The sequence below is a fragment of the Lontra canadensis genome, unplaced genomic scaffold, assembly GCF_010015895.1.
Source record: "Lontra canadensis isolate GAN:19392208 unplaced genomic scaffold, GSC_riverotter_1.0 scaffold33, whole genome shotgun sequence".
Lineage (NCBI taxonomy): Eukaryota > Metazoa > Chordata > Mammalia > Carnivora > Mustelidae > Lontra > Lontra canadensis.
The window spans coordinates 13,018,982-13,040,466 of record NW_022631027.1 but is presented as its reverse complement, the minus strand read 5'-3'; the positions used below and the strand labels follow the sequence as shown (position 1 = coordinate 13,040,466).

At 35.9% G+C, this 21,485-nt stretch overlaps 1 protein-coding gene across 2 annotated transcripts in view; it reads right to left on the bottom strand.

Moving 5' to 3' along the window:
* Positions 1 to 21,485, bottom strand: part of SLC35A3 (solute carrier family 35 member A3) — a 49,831-nt gene that overhangs the window by 2,624 nt on the left and 25,722 nt on the right. The window contains exons 2-7 of one of the 2 annotated variants that reach the window (XM_032867211.1): positions 19,120 to 19,324; positions 13,318 to 13,472; positions 13,118 to 13,240; positions 10,556 to 10,727; positions 5,803 to 5,921; positions 4,161 to 4,294 (exon numbers count right to left, since the gene is read on the bottom strand). In XM_032867211.1, coding sequence (XP_032723102.1) covers positions 4,161 to 4,294; positions 5,803 to 5,921; positions 10,556 to 10,727; positions 13,118 to 13,240; positions 13,318 to 13,472; positions 19,120 to 19,306 — 890 coding nt within the window. In that variant the 5' untranslated portion in view covers positions 19,307 to 19,324. The remainder of the gene's footprint in view (positions 1 to 4,160; positions 4,295 to 5,802; positions 5,922 to 10,555; positions 10,728 to 13,117; positions 13,241 to 13,317; positions 13,473 to 19,119; positions 19,325 to 21,485) is intronic. The other variant, XR_004383808.1, reaches the window with a different exon arrangement.

The window sequence follows — 21,485 nt, the reverse complement described above, 5'->3', positions numbered from 1 at the left end:
CTACTAGAATCCCTAATAATGTCATGAAACCCCCGCTTGTCAAGATAGCTATTTTTACATGGTTCTGAGGAAAAAAAATTTGTTGAGGAAAAACTATCAGAATACAATGATTATTTCAAGGATTTGGGCACCTGATTTCCAACAGAATTGCATATATATACTTCATTGCTGCACTGATCATAAAATTCTCATTTTTCACATGTCTATCTCTCTAATCATTGTTATCTCTTTGAAGAGATGAAATCATATCTCTCTGAAGAGATGAATCATATGAATTCATACATTCCTGTTTCTCCAGGATCTGGTACAGTGAAAGGAAGGCACATAGTGGACACTTAATAAATTTTTGATAGAAGAATAAATAAGCCTAAATGCAAGGATGATTAATACCAATAAGCAAAATAATAACACAAGAAAAATAAGTTAGGAAAAGGAATACTGGTGATATATTAATAAAGGTGTTGAGCAGTCAGCTGAAAATAGGACTCTAGAGTTGAAGTTAAGTTGGGACTTATCTTCACAGAGAGGACAGACAAGACATGGCAGTGAATGAGATGAATGAGAGAGTGAATAAGGATTGATAGGTTATTAAAGGAGCAGTCAGAAAGGCAAGTACCAGGGAACCACCTCTGAGAAAAACAACAAACAAAACCTAAGCAGTTTTAGGAAGTGAAATGGGGATAACAAAGGAAAATACATTAATACATTTGGAATAGGGGTCATTGGATTTATTACTTAAGAGATGTTCTTCACAAAAATAAGAATACATAAAGATAGAGAGTCTAGTTATAGGAAAAATAATCCATCTTCTTCATCTGACTCAGTGTCAAAACATTCATTCATTCAATAATAACAAACTCATTATCTTTTCCCTTTTTATCTTCATCCCAACATACCCTACATAGTCCCTCAGAAACATGGATTTACATGCAGATATAAATCTTATTGACAAACTACTATTCTTTTGCCCTTCTACTGATTTACCTGTTCATTTACTTGTTTATTGTTTATTCCCTACATGACTCAAAGATTTAAAGTTACCATCCTGAGTCAGCTTTATATGAGGTGTTATTTTTTTAAAGGTATGCCTTTTTAAATGTACCCTAAAAATCTAGATTCCAAAACATCTAAAATAATTTAAAGTTCCCAACTTACTCAAATAATACATTCGTGCACAATTTCCTCATTTAATGAATAGAGGCTAAAGCATCATTAAAATATATATCCTAGTTGTTAGGCTAGTCTCACTAGCTAGGTAGTTCATTCCCATACCAAACTAGAAATAGAAATACTTTTAAATCCATGCCTCAGAGAAATTAAACATTCCAACATGTCTGTCCCAGACCTATTACCCAGGTTGCTAGAAGAATGAAACCACAAATGTTTAATATAGAAACATAAAGAGCATATTATGTTTTTCTACTGCCACATTCCATCTATAATCCTATCTCACTCTCAGTAACACAAATAAATATTACTAGCTGTATTAAAATTTTAAGAACTTGAGTATTCATTCAAATAGAGTGCCTATTATAGGCCAAGCTTCGGCTTTGCTGACTTATAAGATGGTAATAAGTCTTCTGAAGAAAGGAGGAAAGAATGTTAGAATGGAGGGGGGTGCTTTTATTTAGGGAGGTCTCCTGATACAGTAAATCTGAGCCAAGACCTGAGGATGTGAGGGAGTTTGTCATGTGAATACACAGGGGATGAGTATTCCAAGATGACTGAAGGGCAAGTCAAAGCCCGTACCAAAGAGGTTGCTGTAGATAGACAGATAGGGGAGGGGAGGGAGGGAGGAAGAAAGGAAAGAAGAAAGAAAAAGAAAGGAGGGAGGAGGGAAGGAAGGAAACAAAAGGAAAGTAATATCAGATGAAGACAGGTGCATAGTTGAGGGCCATATCAAATAGGCCATTAATAATTACAACTTTTAGGTAACAGAGTGGTGAGCAGAGTGGTGATATGATCTAACTTACATTGAAAATAGTTTGCTGAATGGAGAACATTGTAGGGGCACAGAGCAAGAGACAAAGCAATGAGATAAATCAAGAGACTATTTCCTTAATCCAGGTGATAAATGAGTATGCCTTGGACCAGGGGGGTAGCAATGGAAGTTGTGAGAAATGGTTGACTCTGGAGATATTAAAGAGGAAGAGGTGACAGGCTTTATTTCTAGATTGGAATGATGTATGAGAGAAAGGTAAAGAGAAGTTGATAACCTTACTTCCTATTTCACTCAGAAGATAAAGAACTTTCATATATTTTAACTTTCTAAGTCTGTCTACATATCTATAGGCCTTCTCTTAGGTTACTGTGGACAAACTGTTCCTGTTTAAGTCAAGGAGAATTTTAGCCTAAGCAACTGGAAAAGGAAGGTGCTGCCATTTACTAAATTGGGAAACCCTTATAGGGTTAGGGAATGAATTATGTAGTAGACATTCAAGTGAAAATGTCAAATAGGCAATTAAATATACAAGCCTGGAATTCAAAGTAAAATGTGAAAGTAGAGAGAAAGAAAAGGAAAGGAAAGAAAGAAAAGGAAAGGAAAGGAAAGGAGAAGAGAAGGGAAGAGAAGCAAAGAGAAGCGAAGCAAAGCGAAGAGGAGAAAGAAGGAAAGGGAAGGGAAGGTTATCATCCTTGAGAATAGAGATCACCTAAGGAAGTGAGAACAAATAAGAGGTTCAAGGACAGATCCTTCAGAGACTCCAAAGTTTAGAAGTTAAGAAGATGAGGAGGGGAGTGAAGTTGACGAAAACCAAGACTAGTAACCTAGAATCCACTAAAATATAATCTCATTACTCTGGGATTATAAATTAATAATTATAAAAAAATAATAGGACTTTCAGTACCAGCTATAATGGGTATTAATCACACTTCATTCTTCCTGACTCTGTTTCCTCCCTTGGCATCGATGACACTACACATCCTGGGTCTCCTGCCTCACCCATCATTCCTTTGGTAATTCTCTTCCCAACCACTCTTCTGCCACCACCTAAAAGAGTTTTCTCCTGCACATTCTCTACATAAACTATTCTCTTCAAGAATGTCATCTACTCTCCTGGCTTTACGTATATCAATTACACACATAAAAATGCCACTATATGATTTATTGAACTTTTTATATGACATTTTACTTTGGGGGAAAAGTTTGAAAAAATATTCCAGTCTATTGGGAAAATTCTGGCTAGTTAAATTTGTACAAAAAACTTACTAGTGGAATATTTTCTTCTATGTAGTTAGTTTGAAACCTTTTTTTTTAAAGACAATTAAGGAGCACCTGGGTGGCTCAGTTGTTAAGCATCTGCCTTTGGCTCAGGTCATGATCCCAGCGTCCTGGGATTGAGCCCTGCATTGGGCTTCCTGCTCGGCGGGAAGCCTGCTTCTCCCTCTCCCACTCCCTGTGCTTGTGTTCCCTCTCTTGCAGTCTTTCTCTCTGTCAAATAAATAAATAAAATCTTAAAAATAAATAAATAAATAAATAAAAGACAATTAAATGCTGGGAAACAGAGAGTTGCTGGAGGGGAGGCAGTAGAGATATGGGGGTAACTGGGTGATGGACATTAAGGAGGACATGTGATGTAATCACCACTGGGTATTATATAAGACTGATGAATCACAGGCCTATACCTCTGAAATCAATACACTGCATTTTAATTAACTGAATTTAAATTAAAAAAATGTTTTTTTAAAAAAGATAAAACAGAGAGGGAGGTGAACCATAGAGACTCTTAACCCTGGAAAACAAACTGAGGTTGCTGGTGGGAGGTGGGTAGCGGACAGGGTAACTGGGTCTCGGGCATTAAGAAGGGTACATGATGTAATGAGCAGCAGATATTATATGCAACTGAAGAATCACTAAATTCTTCCCCTGAAACTAATAATACACTATATCTTAACTAAATAGAATTTAAATAATTTTTAAAACTAAAAAAAAGACAGCTAAATGATTTTTTACTATATTTCCTTGATTCTTCAAAAGTTATAATAAAATACACAGACCTGTACCCCTGGGGGGAAAAAAAATATATATATATGTTTATAAAAAATAAAATTATTAAAAAAAAAGTTATAATAAAATAAAATTTTTCATACCAGATCTTATTAAGAATTCTTATTTTTCCACATATTTTGGATACTTAAAGAAATAGAAAAGAATACATTACCTGGTTGGCACAAAATCTTGTAGCCAAAAATAGGATATCAGTGTTGATAGTATTATGGATAAAGAGGTTGCAAATCCTTTTAAAATATTATCTGCGTATTTAATAACAGCAGCTATTACAAGGCCTCCAAGTGCCTGCAAAAATTTTAAAAGATTATTTTAAACAAACATATATAAAACTGCCTTTCAAAACAATCTCATTATTCAATGAAGCTTTAAGCTTTTGTCCTATAAATTTAATCCCACTATAATAACTGATTTTTATTAAATATATCCTATAACCAACAGACTTCCAGGTTTCATTCAATAGCCCTTTTATTTCAAAAGTGATCTGATGAAGTAACTACCACAATAATCTGCAGTTTGTTATAATATAGTTTGTACTGTGAAAAAAACATCTATCCTCAACCAATTTAGTAATTAAACATCACTTGTTCAGACAAATGTGGAAAGACTGGTCACTCAGTTCCATGAAATGTTTTTATTTTTGAAGTAAAAATAAAGTGTAACTTGAATTTTTTTTTACTTGGCTTTCTTCCCCCAGTTTCTCACCATTCAACCTACTTTTTATTGCTGTCAGATTATTCTTCTGAACTTTCTACCAAATCTCTCTCAAAGTCCACACTGTGCCTACTTAAATAATGAGGTTTTACCACACTATACAGTTTTGTTTTCTGCCAAACTCTACTTACACATCCTAAATCTGGATTACCCATGTTAAGAACTTTTACTGTACCTCTGCACATGACAGAAGCTTATTAGTGAAAATCACAAACTATGCCAATTGAGCTCACTGCAAACTGATGTCCTATTACCTCCTGGCAATGTGCGTGTTCATCTATTTAGTCCACGATGAATCCCTCATATCGACTGTACCAAACCTCCTTTATCTTGCTCAAGTCTTACAGGAAGAGGGCTTTCCTCTGCTAGAATAAAAGCTATCATACAAACTCTCTTGATTTACCCTATCTCTACTTCAAATTTCCTCTGAATTTTCACTTACCCTTGTCTCCTTTTATCTTAAAAATAGAAGTATCCTTCCTGCTTTCAAAACACAACTATCCTTTGCTATCCACACCCACCTTCTGTAAGAGGCCTTGCTTCTTACAGCTTCAAATACCTCCAAAGAAAGGATTTGTGAGGGCAGTGACTTGCATCTTCACTTTTATATCCGCCAGAGTAATCAAGTATATTTTTGACGATGAAATTACTCAACCTTCGACCAATTTCAAATTATAAACGGAGATAATTTGAGGAATATTTTAATATGTAACTACAATGTAAGGCAGATTTGAATATCTAGATCTGCTTTTGAGCCTTAATGCACTGATCACAGACTTCCTATATAAGAATTGTAAAACAAATCAAAAGTTATATCTGTTTTCAGCTTGAACTCTTTTATTCTTAAACTTGATTTTAATTATGTCAAATTTAAATACCATAAAGTTATTTATGACCTTTTCAAAGTGTTTTAATTATTGCATTAAGACCAGTTCTATTTTAACTTCCCTGAATAAGCTTGATATAATGAGAACACCCAACAGGAGGGATCTCTTTCCCTCACATTGTACATCAGGAGCTACACTGATTATCTACATTAAAAAAAAGTTTATTAGCACTAAATATGACTTTAAATGCTTTACCTGAAGAATAACAACTATCCAAGTCAGTCGGTTATATCCCTGAAAAAATCCATTCTTTGACACCAATTCTCCATCATAAATGTATACACCCATTAATCCAAATATACTCCCAAAGAAACCTTAAAAAAAAAAAAGTCACGTTTATGTCATATGTCATTTAGTTTGGAGAAACTAAACTAAACTTTATTTGGAGAAAAGTCAGGTTTATGTGATATGCCATTTAGTTTGGAAAAATATTTTTCCATTGACATTCCATATAATTTTATATTTATATAATTTTATATTTAGCTTTTCCTTTTTGACAAAATTTGACTACTTAAAAAATCTTTTACTTGGGTGGGCACCTGGGTGCTGAGTCGGTTAAACCTCTGCCTTCAGCTTGAGTCATAATCCTAGGGTCCTGGTCCTGGGATAAGCCCTGAATTGGGCTCCCTGCTCAGCGTGGAGTCTGCTTCTCCTTCTTCCTCTGCCCCTGCCTGCCCCGGCTTTCTCTCTCTCAAATAAGTACATAAATTTTTTAAAAAAGAAATAAAATTTAAACAATAAAAATCTTTTACTTGGATATTTATATAAACCTAACAAAATTATACTTAATACTGTATTATGATTGTAAGAAAAAGACAGGAGGATATAGAAAAGAGCAGAGATTACCAACTTTGGAACACTAAAAAATATAATGGCATTAAGGGCGCCATGGTGGCTTAATCAGTTAAGCTGCCAACTCTTGGTTTCAGCTCAGGTCACGACCTTGTGGTTGTGAGATCGAGCCCCTCAACGGGCTCTGTGCTCACTGCAGAGTTTGCTTCAGATTCTCTCCCTCTCCCTTTCCCTTTTCTCCCCCTGCTCTCATGCTCTCTCTCAAATAAATACATAAATAAAATCTTTAAAAATATACATAATGCTTACATTACATGACTACATGGCTGTCTCATTCAAATATCTGAAAAATGGTCACTTTCGGCATATTCATTGTCTCATATCTTCCTATTGCTAGCTCTAGATGTTCATATATACGTATTTATATATGCAGATATAAAAGCTCAGATATGTGGCATAGCATTTTTCCTTATTAAGAAGTTTTGAAAGTACATTAAGTAGTATCCAAAAATTCAAAGCTAAGAAATAGTCAGGCAACATCAGAAGCTGTCATTACTAAAGCCTCACTGTTAAGGAAAGCCAGTTCAGTGAGAGGAGAAACTATGTCTTATTCACTCCTATGTCCCTTATCTGCACCACGGAATTTAGCACATGGCTACTGGATCTAAAAGATTTCCAGGAGCAATTCTAAGCTATAAAGAAAGAAAGAAATGCCTACAAGCGCCACCTGTTAGGAGTCGTCTCTGGTAATATTTGTAGTAAAGAGTGCAGGGTGAAGCAATTTCTTTATAAAGCCATAATTACTTGAAGATTCCATGATGAAAAGGAACTAAATAAAAGGGATATGAAATGTTCTGCTAATTTTATTTAGGCCAACTCAATCAATTTTAATTAAGTTTTTTAGTTGGCCCCGCGTCAGGCTCTGTGCTCTGTGTAGAATCTGCTTGAGATTCTCTCTCCCTCACCTTCTGCTCCCCAACCCCTCATGCACTCTAAATAAATAAATAAATAAATAAATAAATAAATAAATAACTCGCTCTTTAAATGAATGAATGAAAGTAACAGCTGATAATGACAAAACAAGGTATATAGTACTGAAGGCTACATACATGTCAGTATATACAGATCTACTGCATTCTATCAGTTATATTATATGTCATTGAATGAATAAGAATATGAAATATATACATAACATCATGTGCCACAAGTTTCTAAGTGCTTTATGTGTGTTAACTCACAACAACCCTATTAGGTAGATACTTTTATGCCCATTTTATAGATGAAGAAAGTGATACACAGAGAAGTTAAATAAACATGCCTGAGCTCACAATGCTGGTAAGTGATGGACTCTGGATGTGAATCCAGGCAGTGTGGCTCTGGACTCCATGATCTTAACCACTGCACTATTTAATCATATTGGTAGTTTATTTCAACAATCTTCTACATGTTTTCTATTTTTTACAATTATAACCAATGCTAAAATAAATAACCTTAAACATCCATCTTTGTACTCTCGTGTAAGTTATCTGTAGGATAAATTCTTATCTAGAAGTGGAATTTTTGCATCAAAGCGTTTATTTACAATTTTGTTAAACATTCCCAGTTTCAGATCCAATAAGGTTATATCAATCTATACTCCTCGCAATCACAGGTAATAAGAGTTCCTGCTTCTCCACTCTGGCTAACATAGGATCTTATCAACTTGCTAATCTTTAACAGTTTGATACTTGAAAAATTCTATTAAAATGTTTTAATTTGGGGGCACCTGAGTGGCTCAGTTGGTTAAGCATCTGACTTTGGCTCAGATCCTGGAATAGAATGACCTCTACGCTCAGTGGGAAATCTGAATCTCCTTCTCCCTCTTCCTCTGCCCCTACTCTGCTAGTGCGTGCATGTGGGTGTGCACACTCTTGCTCTCTCAAATAAATGTTTTAAAAAATATGTTTTAATTTCTGTTTTTGTAATCTCAAGTTATCTACAACTTATTTATGTACCCTTTTTGAAACTTTGAGGTAGCTTACCGTTCACTAGATTGTGTTACGAGGTCAAATTAAAGAGTAAGAAAAAAAAAAATAAGAAGAAACCCATAACCACAGAATCATGAATTCTGGCTTTTTGTTTTTATTTTATAATTCAAGAAAAGTTAGGGCAATTACACAATCTTTTAATAGTTCTTTCTTTCCTGATATTTGCATATTTATATTATATATTTATATTTATAGTGATTACTATGCAAGGTACTTGATTCTAAACACTTTACAAGTACTAATTCATTTAATCCTCATAGCAACATATGGAGTTAGTACTATAATTAAGGACATTTTATCAATGAGGAAAGTGAAGCAGAGGAAGATTAAGCAACGTCCCTAAGGCCACACAGGTGGTTAAGTGATGAAATCAGGATTTGAGTTGATCTGACTACAAAATCAAGTGTTCTTATCCACTATACTACAGATACACTGTTTCTGAAATGGTGAATTAAATTGGTTGGTGCTTTTCAAGCCTCTGTACTTACTTTCTAGACAAACAAACAAAAAGAAGCTAATCTTTAAGTATTTTCTTCGAATATTCTTTTTAAAAAACCCAACTTGATACATTTCTATAGATTTTGCACAGAAACGGTAATCCTGCGATAAAAAATGAAGGTTTGGTTTGCCTGTTATCACATTATTTTAAAATAGCTGGAAAAAATGGACTAATCAAGTTTGGAAGGTTTATTTGGGATGGTTTGACTTAAAATATAGGCCATTAGGAGTATAGATACTCACTGTGGAGGGCCTAACTGCTACCAAGGCAGACATGGCATACCTATTGAGTTGACGTAGACAGAAGAAAAAAACGTTTTCAAAGATGAGCTCCGAAATCACAAGGACAGAGGCCTAAGATAGAATGGATGATTTGCAACTGAGCTGTCTCTCACATATACCGTTTTCCAGAATGACTATATACCAGGAATACTAAATGCTGGAATCTTTGTATGAGGAACTAAAGGTTATAATACTGTATATAAATAAGTTTAAATATTTGTTCAGGGGTGCCTGGGTGGCTTAGTTGATCGGGTGTCTGCCTTCAGCTCAGGTCATGATTCCAGGGTCCTGGGATTAAGCCCCTGGGAGTCTGCTTCTCCCTCTGCCCTCTCTCACTACTCATATTCTCTCTTGCTTGCTCTGCTTTCTCTCGTGCTCTCAAATAAATAAATAAAAAATATTTGTTCAAAGGCAATCCTTCAATTTGTGAGGTATGTTTTGTTTTAAACTATGTACTTTCAGTTAGAAAAAAATGACATAGTATTTAAAAGCTAAAACAACATTTTGAAATAAAAAGAGATATTAAGATTTTTTTTATTAACATATAATCTATCATTTGCTCCAGGGGTACAGGTCTGTGAATCATCAGGCTTACACATTTCACAGCCCTCACCATAGCACATAACCTCCCCATGGAGATTAAGATTTTAAAACAAAGATGAAAATTTCATGATTTCAAACTTTCTCCATTCAAGTATCTTTTTTTCCTTTTTCCAGCTTTACTGAGGTAAAACTGTAAGATATTTAGAGTACATCATTGTTAGGTAACATGGTAATAACAATAACATGTATTGTATCACTGAAATTTAACAGTATTTTAATCTCCTTTTCCAGGAGATTAAAATATGTCATTTGTAACATCCTCTGAGAATTGTAGCAACCAAAAATACAGTTCCTAAGTTTCCAAATAGTGAGGACTAATACCGGCTACATACACCCTTATGTCACAGACCTAAAATTCCATTTCTTGAATAAAAGACATTCATTTAAAATACAATGTTTTAGGGGTCCTGGGTGGCTCAGTGGGTTAAAGCCTCTGCCTTCGGCTCAGGTCATGAGCCCAGGGTCCTGGGATTGTGCAGAGGGCTCTCTACTCAGCAGGGAGCCTGCTTCCCTCCTCTCTCTCTCTGCCTGCCTCTCTGCCTACTTGTGATCTCTGCCTGTCAAATAAATAAACAACATCTTAAAAAAAAAAAATACAATGTTTTAAAAGGCAAAAACCTTGGTAGATATTTGTATCAATGGCAGAATTAGGGAAGCTTATTTGTTTAAAGATATATAGTAATCTTTACATAACAATAAAATCATTAAAAAAAATAGTATTAGAAAGCATTTAAAACTTATCTTACCAAGCTGAATATTTCTTATCCACACTGATTGTTTGGTTTCTTTTAAGATTTTCTCAAAGTAAACTCCAGCAAAGCCACTTGAAAAACATGCTGTGAGAACTGCCATGAGACCTACAAACTGAGAACCAGCTGAAAGTTCCTTAGGATCAAGCTCTTGAGAATCTGAGGGCCACTGAACAAAAATAAAAACAAAACTGGAGTTTAGTCCTTATGATATTTTACAAAGTGCATAATTAGAGCCCACTTTCAGACCTTAAGATAAAAATGGAGCCAGTATCATTCTTGGGGTTTGCAGGAGAGCTTTTGAAAGAAAACCTTAGAATCATTTTATTTTTTTCCCTTTGTAATATTACCGTTACAACTTACAATTTCAAAAAATTCCCTAAAAAAAAGAAAGAGAATGAATAAATGCACAGATGCACAAAATACCTTCTATAAGTTGTAGAAATTCAAAGTGTGAACTGTTGGAGCAGCAAAAATGAGTCTGGTATTGTTGGTAATTATGAAAGGTCCATGTGGTATCACGTTAACAATTGTGGGCTTTATCCTATAGATCGGTGTTCCTGAAACTATCATCTTCATGGTTTTAGTCAAATCTGTGTTCTACCTGAACTATTTATTACTTGGTATTTTAAAACACCTCACTTTTAAAAATGTAATACCTATTTTAGCTTACCCTTATTAGCATTATCTATGAAAATACGGGTTTGAAATGACAGTTAAATTTTTGTAAAACCCGTTTAAAAAATAACTATTAGAAATATTTATTCAGGGCACCTAGGTGGCTCAGTTGGTTAAACGACTGCCTTTGGCTCAGGTCATGATTCTGGAGTCCTGGGATGGAGGCCCACATCAGACTCCCCGCTTAGCGGGGAGTCTGCTTCTCCCTCTGTCCCTCCCCACTCTCATGCTCTCTCTCAAGTAAATGAAGTCTTTTTTTAAAAAAATTTATTCAAGGGGTACCTAGCTGGCTCAGTTGGTAGAGCATGCAACTCTTAATCTCAAGGTTTTGTAAGATCGAGTCCCACACTGGGTGTAGAGATGACTTAAAATCTTAAAAAAATGCTTGCATTGTTTAAAAATAAAATATTTGTTCTAGAGAGACATACCACACTCTGGGGGGAAGTGATAAACATACCACACTCTGGATGACAGGAAACTAACATGACTGGATTTGTTTTTAGATAAACCATAGTGGGGACACCTGGGTGGCTCAGTCAGTTAAGTGTCTGCCTTTATCTCAGGTCACGATCTTAGGGTACTGGGACTGGGATCCCTGCTTAGCCAGGTACCTGCTCCTCCCTCTGCCCCTTCCCCCTGCTCACTAGCACTCTAGATATCAAATAAATAAATAAAATCTTAAAAAAAAAAAAAAGGCAGACTCAGCAAGGTCTTAGTGACTGAAGATTAGATGTACAGGTATCAGGAAAAATCTAAGCCAACTCCCAGGCAGAGTAAATACTGACAGAAAAAACAGAAACGAGAACAGGTTTGGTAAAGTTTAGTTTTAGATATGCTCAGTTTATAAGGCCTATTGAAAAACCAAGCTAAGATGTCCAACAGGTTTTTTTATTTAGAAATACAAATCTGAAATTACAGGTGATGACATAGACCAAGGAACTATGAACATTTAAGTGTTAATAAAAACCTACAGAATGGATAAAGTCTCCAAAAATAAAGATATAATTTAAGGGAAAGAACAAGCCTACCAACAACCCCAATACCAAGCATCAAGGAAGAGGACCCCAGGAAGTAACTCAACAAGGAATCATTAGAAAGATGAGAAGAACCAGTAAAGAATGTTATCAGGGAAGCTGACAGACAATAAGAAGGGAGTGATTAATAATCTCAAATGCTCAGGCATCCAGTGAAAATCAGATTTGCTTTACATGCAGTATCTTATTTCTCTAACTAGATTGTTTATCAGATAATTTGATTTTTATTTATTTTAAATCTTCCTTCCTTCTTTCCTCTTTTCCTTTCCTTTCCTTTTTCTTTTATTTCATTTCCTTGTTTACATTACAATGCAGTTAACATACAGTACTATATTAGTTTCAGGTATAAAATATAGTAATTTAACAATTCTGTATATTATTCAGGGCTCAGGATAAGTGTACTATTAATCTCCTCCACCTACTCCCCGCATCTCCCCACCTGCCTCCTCTCTGGTAACCATCAGTTTGTTCTGTATAATTAAAAGTCTGTTTTTTGGTTTATCTCTTTTTTAATTTGTTTGTTTTGTTTCTTAAATGCTATATATGAATGAAATCATATGGTTGACATATATATATCAGAATATTACTCAAGCATAAAAAAGAAAGAAATCTTGCCATTTGTAACAACATAGATGGCTGTGAAGAGTATAAGGCTAAGTGAAATCAGTTAGATTTTTTTTATCAGTTGCAGCCCTAATAGAGTATTGCTCAAAAGAAGCCTTCAAAAAATATGTCAGTTGTGAGAATAAGCATTTATTTGCTTCAATAATTAACAACCATATTTTCTATGCACAGTAAGTAAGGTTTTGAAACTGATAAAAATGAAAGGTATACTTATCTTAGTTACCTGTACAAAAGCAACTCCTGTCATCAAAATTACTAGGGAGAGCCACTGGTACACACCTAATTTTTTACTAAGCATAGACACAGAAAATAATGCTGTTGTAAGAATTTTCAACTGATATGTGACCTGAAAAAGAAAACAGCTAATATTATTGTTTGTTTCTTTCTTTCTTAAAAGAAGTATTAGAAATATATTTTAAGTACCTGATAAGTAGCTGCATCCAGATTTGACAGTGCCACATAGAGTAAATTATTCTGAAGAGTATATATCCCTGATGGAATAGCAAGTTTAAGCGTTTCCATTGGTTTATTAAGTATTTCATCATGTAGTATTCGATTCAGTGCTCTTAGACTACATTCTAGTAAAAACATGAAATGGGTAAAATCATTAAGAACTCTGAATAAGTTACATACCCTCTCTCAAGGCGTGTTTTTCTCACGTATAAAAGAACAGAAACAGGGGCGCCTGGGTGGCTCAGTCAGTTAAGCATCTGCCTTCGGCTCAGGTCATGATCCCAGGGTTCTGGGACCGAGCCCCGCTTCGGGCTCTCTGCTCAGCGGGAAGCCTGCTTCTCTTTCTCTCTCTGCCTGCCTCTTTGCCTACTTGTGATCTCTGTCTGTCAAATAAATAAATAAAATCTTTAAAAAAACAAAACAAAACAGAAACAGTCCTACATGTTAAGATACCTTTAGGTCTAGGGGCACCTGGGTGGCTCAGTGGGTTAAAGCCTCTGCCTTCGACTTAGGTCATGATCTCAGGGTCCTGGGATCGAGCCCCATATCGGACTTTCTGCTCAGTGGGGTGCCTGCTTCCTCCTCTCTCTCTGCCTGCCTCTCTGCCTACTTGTGATCTTTGTCTGTCAAATAAATAAATAAAATCTTAAAAAAAAAAAAAGATACCTTTAGGTCTAAAGTATACCTTTAATGATACTAATTTTTCGAAGTTAAATATTATAATGTAGCACATTAAGAACAGCACTATCCTTATATTCTTTTATTAGGGAACACAAGCAAATTGATTACCTATGTACACACACACACACACACACACACACACACACACACATATTTATGATAACCAAAAGCTCAAAGCATTAATTTTTCAGTTGAGTATTTTTATTCTATAGTAGCAACATTATAAAAGCTTGTATTTTGTGCCTTCTATTTTATCATGAGCTCAGACCTCAAAGGTATCTGTCTCATCCCCTCAGGTCTAGGTGCAGGTCCAAAGCTGCTACAGCAGCTCAGTGATGACATCAGGGACCGAAGCGTTCTCTCCATATATATTGACTTTACACCTCCATGCTTCTCATCTATTATCTACATGATTATTGCAAGAAAGTCACCAAATGATTGCTGCACTTCTGTCTGGTTCTTGTTTTTAGGCAACAGGAAAGAACAGGAGGACATAGTGACTTTCAGGCATTGTCCTCATAGACCAGAATTTTGTTGCTCACCTACTATCCCTTGCAGCAAGGGAGCTAGGACCTGGGCAATGTAGTCTTTTCTTTCATATTTTTCACATTAGAAACAACAAAGGGAGAAAGGGGTAGAAAACGGACCTGAGCTAGCCAACCTACAGTATTAATCATAAAAAGTATCCAGAGAACATTAAGTGACACATAAACCCTGCTTGGCTCAGTGGAACATGTGACTCTCCATCTCATGGTCCTGAGTTCAAGCCCCACATTGGGCATGGAGCCTACTTAAAATTAAAAAATAAATAAATAAAAGATACATACACCCCCAAAGACAGGAGAAATCTAAGGAATCCTACTACTTTGCCAACAATGACACTTCATAGATGATTTTCTCTCCCAACATAAAACCTGAAAAGTTTCATTATGAAAACCTTTTAAAAATGAAAATACTGTTTAAAGGTTAATATCTGGGTGCTCGCTTCCGCAGCACATCTACTAAAGGTTAATATCTGATATTTACCTTTTCCTCACCCTAAAATAATAATAGTAAAATAAGATGTAACTAAAAGTTACCAAAAGATTTTTTTCTTATACCTCATTTAAACATTTTTAAAATTAGGGACACCTGGATGACTCAGTGGGTTAAGCATCTGCCTTCAGCTCAGATCATGATCCCAGGGTCCTGAGATACAGCCCCACATCAGGCTCCCTGCTCAGCAGGGAGCCGCCTCCTCCCTTTGCATACTGCTCTCCTTGCTTGTGCTCTCTCTCTCTGACAAATAAATAACTAAAATCTTTAAAAAATTTTTTAAATTAAACTAAAATTTTAAGTAATTAATGCTATCTCATATTTTTCTCACCAGCAGTTTAGGGAAGGTCTTGTTGCATGTCCCTTCCATTTCCTGTTATTGTTAGGCTTTTTATTTTCATCAATCTAAAGATAGTGAAAGTGAGTCTGTGGCTTTAATTTGATTTCTCTGATTGCTAGTGAGGTTGATCTATATTTCTATATTTATAAATACTTATATAAACATTTTTATATATTTATCTTTTATTTTTTTAAGATTTTGTTTATTTATTTAAGAGCGAGAGTACAAGCAGGAAGAAGGGGCAGAGAGAGGAGAAGCAGGCTCCCCATTGAGCAGCAAGCCCTACCTTTGGCTGATCCCAAGACCCCAGGATCATGACCTGAGCTGAAGGCAGACTTAACCCATTAAGCCATCGAGGTGCCCCATATTTATGTGAATTTTATTCTACATTACTGGTGACTCAGTCTTCTTTTTTTTAAACCACAAGATCTAGACCGTTTTACAGGTGAAATTCTTTTTTTTTTTAAAGATTTATTTCTTTATTTCAAGGGTGGCCAGTGGAGGAGGGAGGAGCAGAGGGAGAAGGACTAGCAGACTCCACACTGGGAGCAGAGCTGGATGCTGGGCTTGATCTTACAACCCATGAGATCATGACCCGAACCAAAATCAAAAGACTGTCAGACACTTAACCAACTGAGTCACCTTGGCACCCCAACTCAGTCTAATTTTGCTGATTCTTCTTCTTAATCTGACCTCTAAATGTTAGGAATGCTACAGAGCTTAGTCTTTGTCCTTCTCTTCTCAGTATATACTAAATTATTTCATCTAATCCTTGACTTTAAAGCAATATATAAGATGACAAATCCTTGAGCTCCATATTCATATATCATACTATTTAACATTTCCATTTGAATGCCTTATGGGCAACTCAAATTTAACATGGCCCAAAGAGAAACCTTAATTTCCCCCTAACTTATCTTCCATATATCATTTACTGCAGTACTCACTCACCCAGTAATTTAACCTAAAAACATAGGAATTATTCCTCAGACTGGTTCTCTATTTCCTTGACCATCACATACCTAATCTACTAGCAAGTCATGTCAGCTATAGTTTAAAAAAACATCTGTGTGAACCAAATCAATGCCATCTTGGACAAATCTGCTATGATGACCATTCTGAGATATGAAGCATTCTGGAGCATAGATTCCACCCCCCCTCAAATGCACGCGCTCGTGAGCGCGCACGCACACACACACACACATACACACACACACTTTCCTTTTGTTTAACCACATCCTTAAGTACCCCCTTGAAATATAATGTCCATGATTTGTCTTGGAGATATGACTGACCCACACCTTTTCCTAAACATTTTCCTCTTGGGGGTGCCTGGGTGGCTCAGTTGGTTAAATGTATGCCTTTGGCTCAGGTCATGATCTTGGGGTCCTAGGATCAAGCCCCACATTGGGCTCCCTGCTTAGCAGGTGTCTGCTCCTCCCTCTGCCGCTCCCCTTCTTGTGCTCTCTCACTCTCAAATAAATAAATAAGATCTTTAAAAATTTTTTTTTCCTCTTGGATGGGTCCTCAACATGTACTCTCCAGCCTCAAGGGGCTACAAAAGCAGGTCTTAAGGGAGATAGTACTGCAGAGATCTACTCCTCTTGCAGCCATCCATGACACCTTTGTCAAGCTGCATCTGTCAGCCTTTTTCTTTGGTCTCAGAGCTCCTTCAGCCTTTGAGGTTGTTTTGCATTTACCTCCCCTGCACAGAACAACTCATAAACATCATCTCTTCTCTAGCAATGTAATCTAAGCCACTAGCATCTTCTTGCCCGGACTAGTACAACAGCTTCCAAACATGACTTCCTGAACCTATTCTTGCATCTTCTCTGCTGTATGGGTACTGCATTGGTCTTTCCATGTGTAAAACAGGACATGTTTTAAACATTCCAATTATTTCTTTTTGTTTTTATAGTGAAATTTGCAGCCTACAAAGCTATCTTACTGAATGCCAATTCAATTCTCCTCCCGGATCAATATGCTACAGTCACATTGGCCACCATGATAGTTTCAAAAGTATACCAAATTTACAACAACTTAATTAAAAAATGGGCAGCAGACTTGAACAGATATTTCTCTAAAGATATAAAAACAGTCAATAAGCACAAGGAAAGATGCTCAACATAATTATTCATTAGGGAAAATCAAATCAAAACCACAATAAGATACAATACCTACTAGAATGGCTATATGTTGTTGGTTTTTTTTTTAATGGAAAATAATGATTGGTGAGGATGTGCTATAATTTAAAAAAACAAACAGAAAATAACAAGTGTTGACGAGGATATAGGGAAATCTGAACCCTTGAACAGTGCTGGTGGGAATGTAAAATGGTGCAGTTGCTGTGGAGAAGTCTGGTGGCTCTTCAAAAAGTTAAATGCAGAATCATCATGTGACCAAACAATTCCACTCCACAATATATATCCAAAAGATACAAAAGTAGGAACTTGAGCAGAGACTTATACTTCTATTGCAGTATTATTCATTATAGCATTATTCACATAACCAAAAGGTGGGAAAAACTCAAGTGCCCATGAATACATCAATGACTAAAATGTTATATATACAAACACATACATATATATATGTATAATGAAATATTATGTGGTCATAGAAAAAAATACAGTTCTGATATGCGTTACAACGTGGATAAACCTTGAAAACATTAAGTTAAATAAGCCAGACATAGGAGGAGAAACATTATATGATTCTACTTAGATGGACTATCTAGAAGATGCCAATTCATAGGGACAGAAAGTAGATTAGAAGTTCCCAAGAGCTGAAGTAAAGGAGAGTGGGAGTTATTGCTTAATGGTTATAGAGTTTCTGTTTGATGTGATGAAGTTTTAGAAAAAGATGGTGCTAATGGTTGCACAACACTATGAATATAATTAGTACCAATGAATTACACTTAAAAATGGTTAAATTTATAACATTTATGATATACAGGTATGTGTAAAAATATATTTTACTATAATTTCAAACAGTTAATAATGTAATATAGCCAAAAAAACACAAAATTGTACACTTCAAAATCTGACTTGTATGGTACATGAACTATATCTTCATAAAACTGGTTTTTTTTTAAACTATATCAAATTAGTCACTGCTGGACTAATCAATGCAGCAAATAAAATAAAAAACATTGACTTTAATTATGACTTCTTTAAATTTCTAAAACTACAGAATTATAGAACTCACTTTTATTCTCAATTATAAATGCAAGAAACCACATTTCATACTTCTAGCATTAACCAGAAGACATAAATCATGATATAGATCAGAATAAAATACATTTGTTACTGGACTAAAACTGTCCTGAGAAAATGAAATCTATAGGGGGCACCTGGGTGGCTCAGCTTGCTAAGCTTGGCTGCCTTTGGCTCATGTGAGGAAAACAGGGTCCTGGGATCAAGCCCCACATCGGGTTCCCTGCTTAGGGGGAGTCCACTTCTTTTCCCTCTGCTCCTCCCCACCGCCTCTTGTGCATATGCACTCACACTCTCTCTCTCTCTCTCAGATAAATAAACTCTTAAAAAAAAAAAAAAGAAAACGGAAAATATTGAAATGTTCTTAATACTACGACATTAAATAAGGCAATAGTGTTCAAATGTGTAGTTATCAATATATATTTACATATGTCATATGTAAATAACCCCAAAACAATCAAATAAACTGCAATGACTTAAAAAACAAAAAACCAAAAAACTTACTGCTGTCTTTGTAGACTAATAAAATGCAGGCCATTATTTTCAAAAGTTCGGCAACAACCACTGCTGTAGAAGATAAATAACGAGGACCCTCCTCTTTTAAAGTCCTAGAATAACGCATTGTGAGAACCAAACTGGTAGTCTGAAAGACTAAAATTCCCAAGGAAAGGTATTTTAGGTTGGCAGACATTGTTTTATCTTCATTTGCCTGAAAAACAAACAGGGCAAATAAAATCAGAAAATACAGAAACATATATTAAAAATCAGTATGAGACTTCTTGTTCCAGACAAAATAGAGTTAAGTGCATTCCACCCTCTTCTGCCTGCTAATTACAACTATAAATCCTGGACCAAAGGAAAAAAGTTAACTACTATAAGACTCTGGAAGGTGAAGGAAATAGACAAACTGACTAGAGACCCCAGATCCTGAGTGATAACCCAACTGGAGACTTTTGCCACTTATGTATCTCACCCTGGCTGCCGTAACAATTTACAACCTGGAACCACAACAGGTAGAGAGCAGTAACAAACAAAAGCCCCAAGGAAAACCCATTTTCTCCAACCAAAAGAATAGGAAGATAGCAGCTCTGCAGGATGGAGCCCTACTAACTGGATGTTATGTAATGTGTGGACCAGAGACTTGCTGACCATCCCTACTCTGCATTAATGAGGACAGAGACAGTGGCCCTCTTTCCTCCCATCCAGGTCTACAGCTACAAATACTAATGAGGCTGAGCCCCATGAACCACTCTTGCCCCAAACGAGGCAAATGTCAGCAAAGAGGCAGCACCCTTCCTCCCTCTCTAAAAATGAAGATTTAAGTAGGAACAAAGGTCTCATAATATCCAAATGTCCTTGATATAATCCAAAAGGAGTATATTCTTCATACCAAACAACAACAAAAAGGAAAAATCTCAACTAGGATGTGTAAGGATAATCAATAGACAAAAACACAGAGTTGACAAGGTGTTGGAATTATGAGACGAAAATTTTAATTTTTGTTGTTGTTGTTATTGTTTTTTAGAGGGAGAGGTGGGAAGGAACAGAGGAAAAGGGAGAGAATCTGAAGCACGCCCAGTGTGGGGTCCAATCTCAAAACCCTGAGATCCTGACCTGAACCAAAATCAAGAGCTGGACGCTTAACCCACTGAGCCACCCAAGGGCTCCACTGACCTCCAAACAAGAATTTATTTTTTTTAAGATTTTATTTATTTAAGAAAGAGAGAGCGTGAGGCAGGGGAGGGCCAAAGGCAGAAGCAGGGAGCCCAATGTGGGGCTCAATCCCAGGACCCTGGGATCATGATCTGAGGAAACACAGACACTTAACTGACTGAGCCACCCAGGTGCCCCCAGACAAGAATTTAAAAGAAGCTACTGTAACAATGCATGAACAAGCAATTATTAACACTCCTGAAATAATTTTAGATTCATAGAGAACAAAAAAATTACAAGAGTTTTTGTGTACTCTTCACCCAGCTTTCCCTACAGATAAGAGTTACAAAGTTCCTATATTCTCCCTAAAGTAATTCAGAATCAACTCTAAGAAGCTCACTTTAACTATGAAGATACAAATAGGTTAAAAAGTAAAAAAATGGAAAAAGATATGCTATGAGAAAAATAACTATGAGAAAGCTGAAGAGGCCAAATTAGTATCAGGAAAAATAAATTATTTAAGAACTATTCCTAGCATTACAGAAGGACATTTCATAATGATAAGAGTCAATGCATCAGTAAGTTATAGCCACTATAGATGAATATGTGTGCCTAATAACAAGCTTCAAAACACATGAAGCAAAAACTATTAGAATTAAAAGGAAAAAGCAAGTAAGTCATAATGTGAGATTTTTAACCCACTTTTCTCAGTAATTACACACACATACACACCAAAAATTCCCAGTATGAATAAAGAAGATCTGAACACTATCAACCACTATAACTCAAAAACATGGAGATGCTCCACTAAGAGCCTCTTTCAAGGAAGGACTTAATGCAGTGTGTGTGGTTAGTTAAGTGCCTCTCCACCCAAGGTCATATCCTTTGCTTCCAACAGATCTAAAGATTCAATGCAATCTCAAGCAAAATTCCTACAGGCTTTTTTGCTAGAAACTGACAAGCTGATTTTAAAATTTATATGGATATACAAAGGACCTAGAAAACCAAAACAATTTTGAAAAGGAAAAACGAAGTTTAAGTAAGTTAAACCTGTGAGGTACAGCTGGGTGGCTCAGTCAGTGAAGTGTCCAACTCTTGATTTCGGCTCAGGTCATGATCTCAGGGTCATGAGATTGAGCCTGGCCATGGGCTTCAAGCTCAGTGGGGAGTCTACTTGAGATTCTCTCTCCCCTGCTCCCTCTGCCCCTACCCCCACT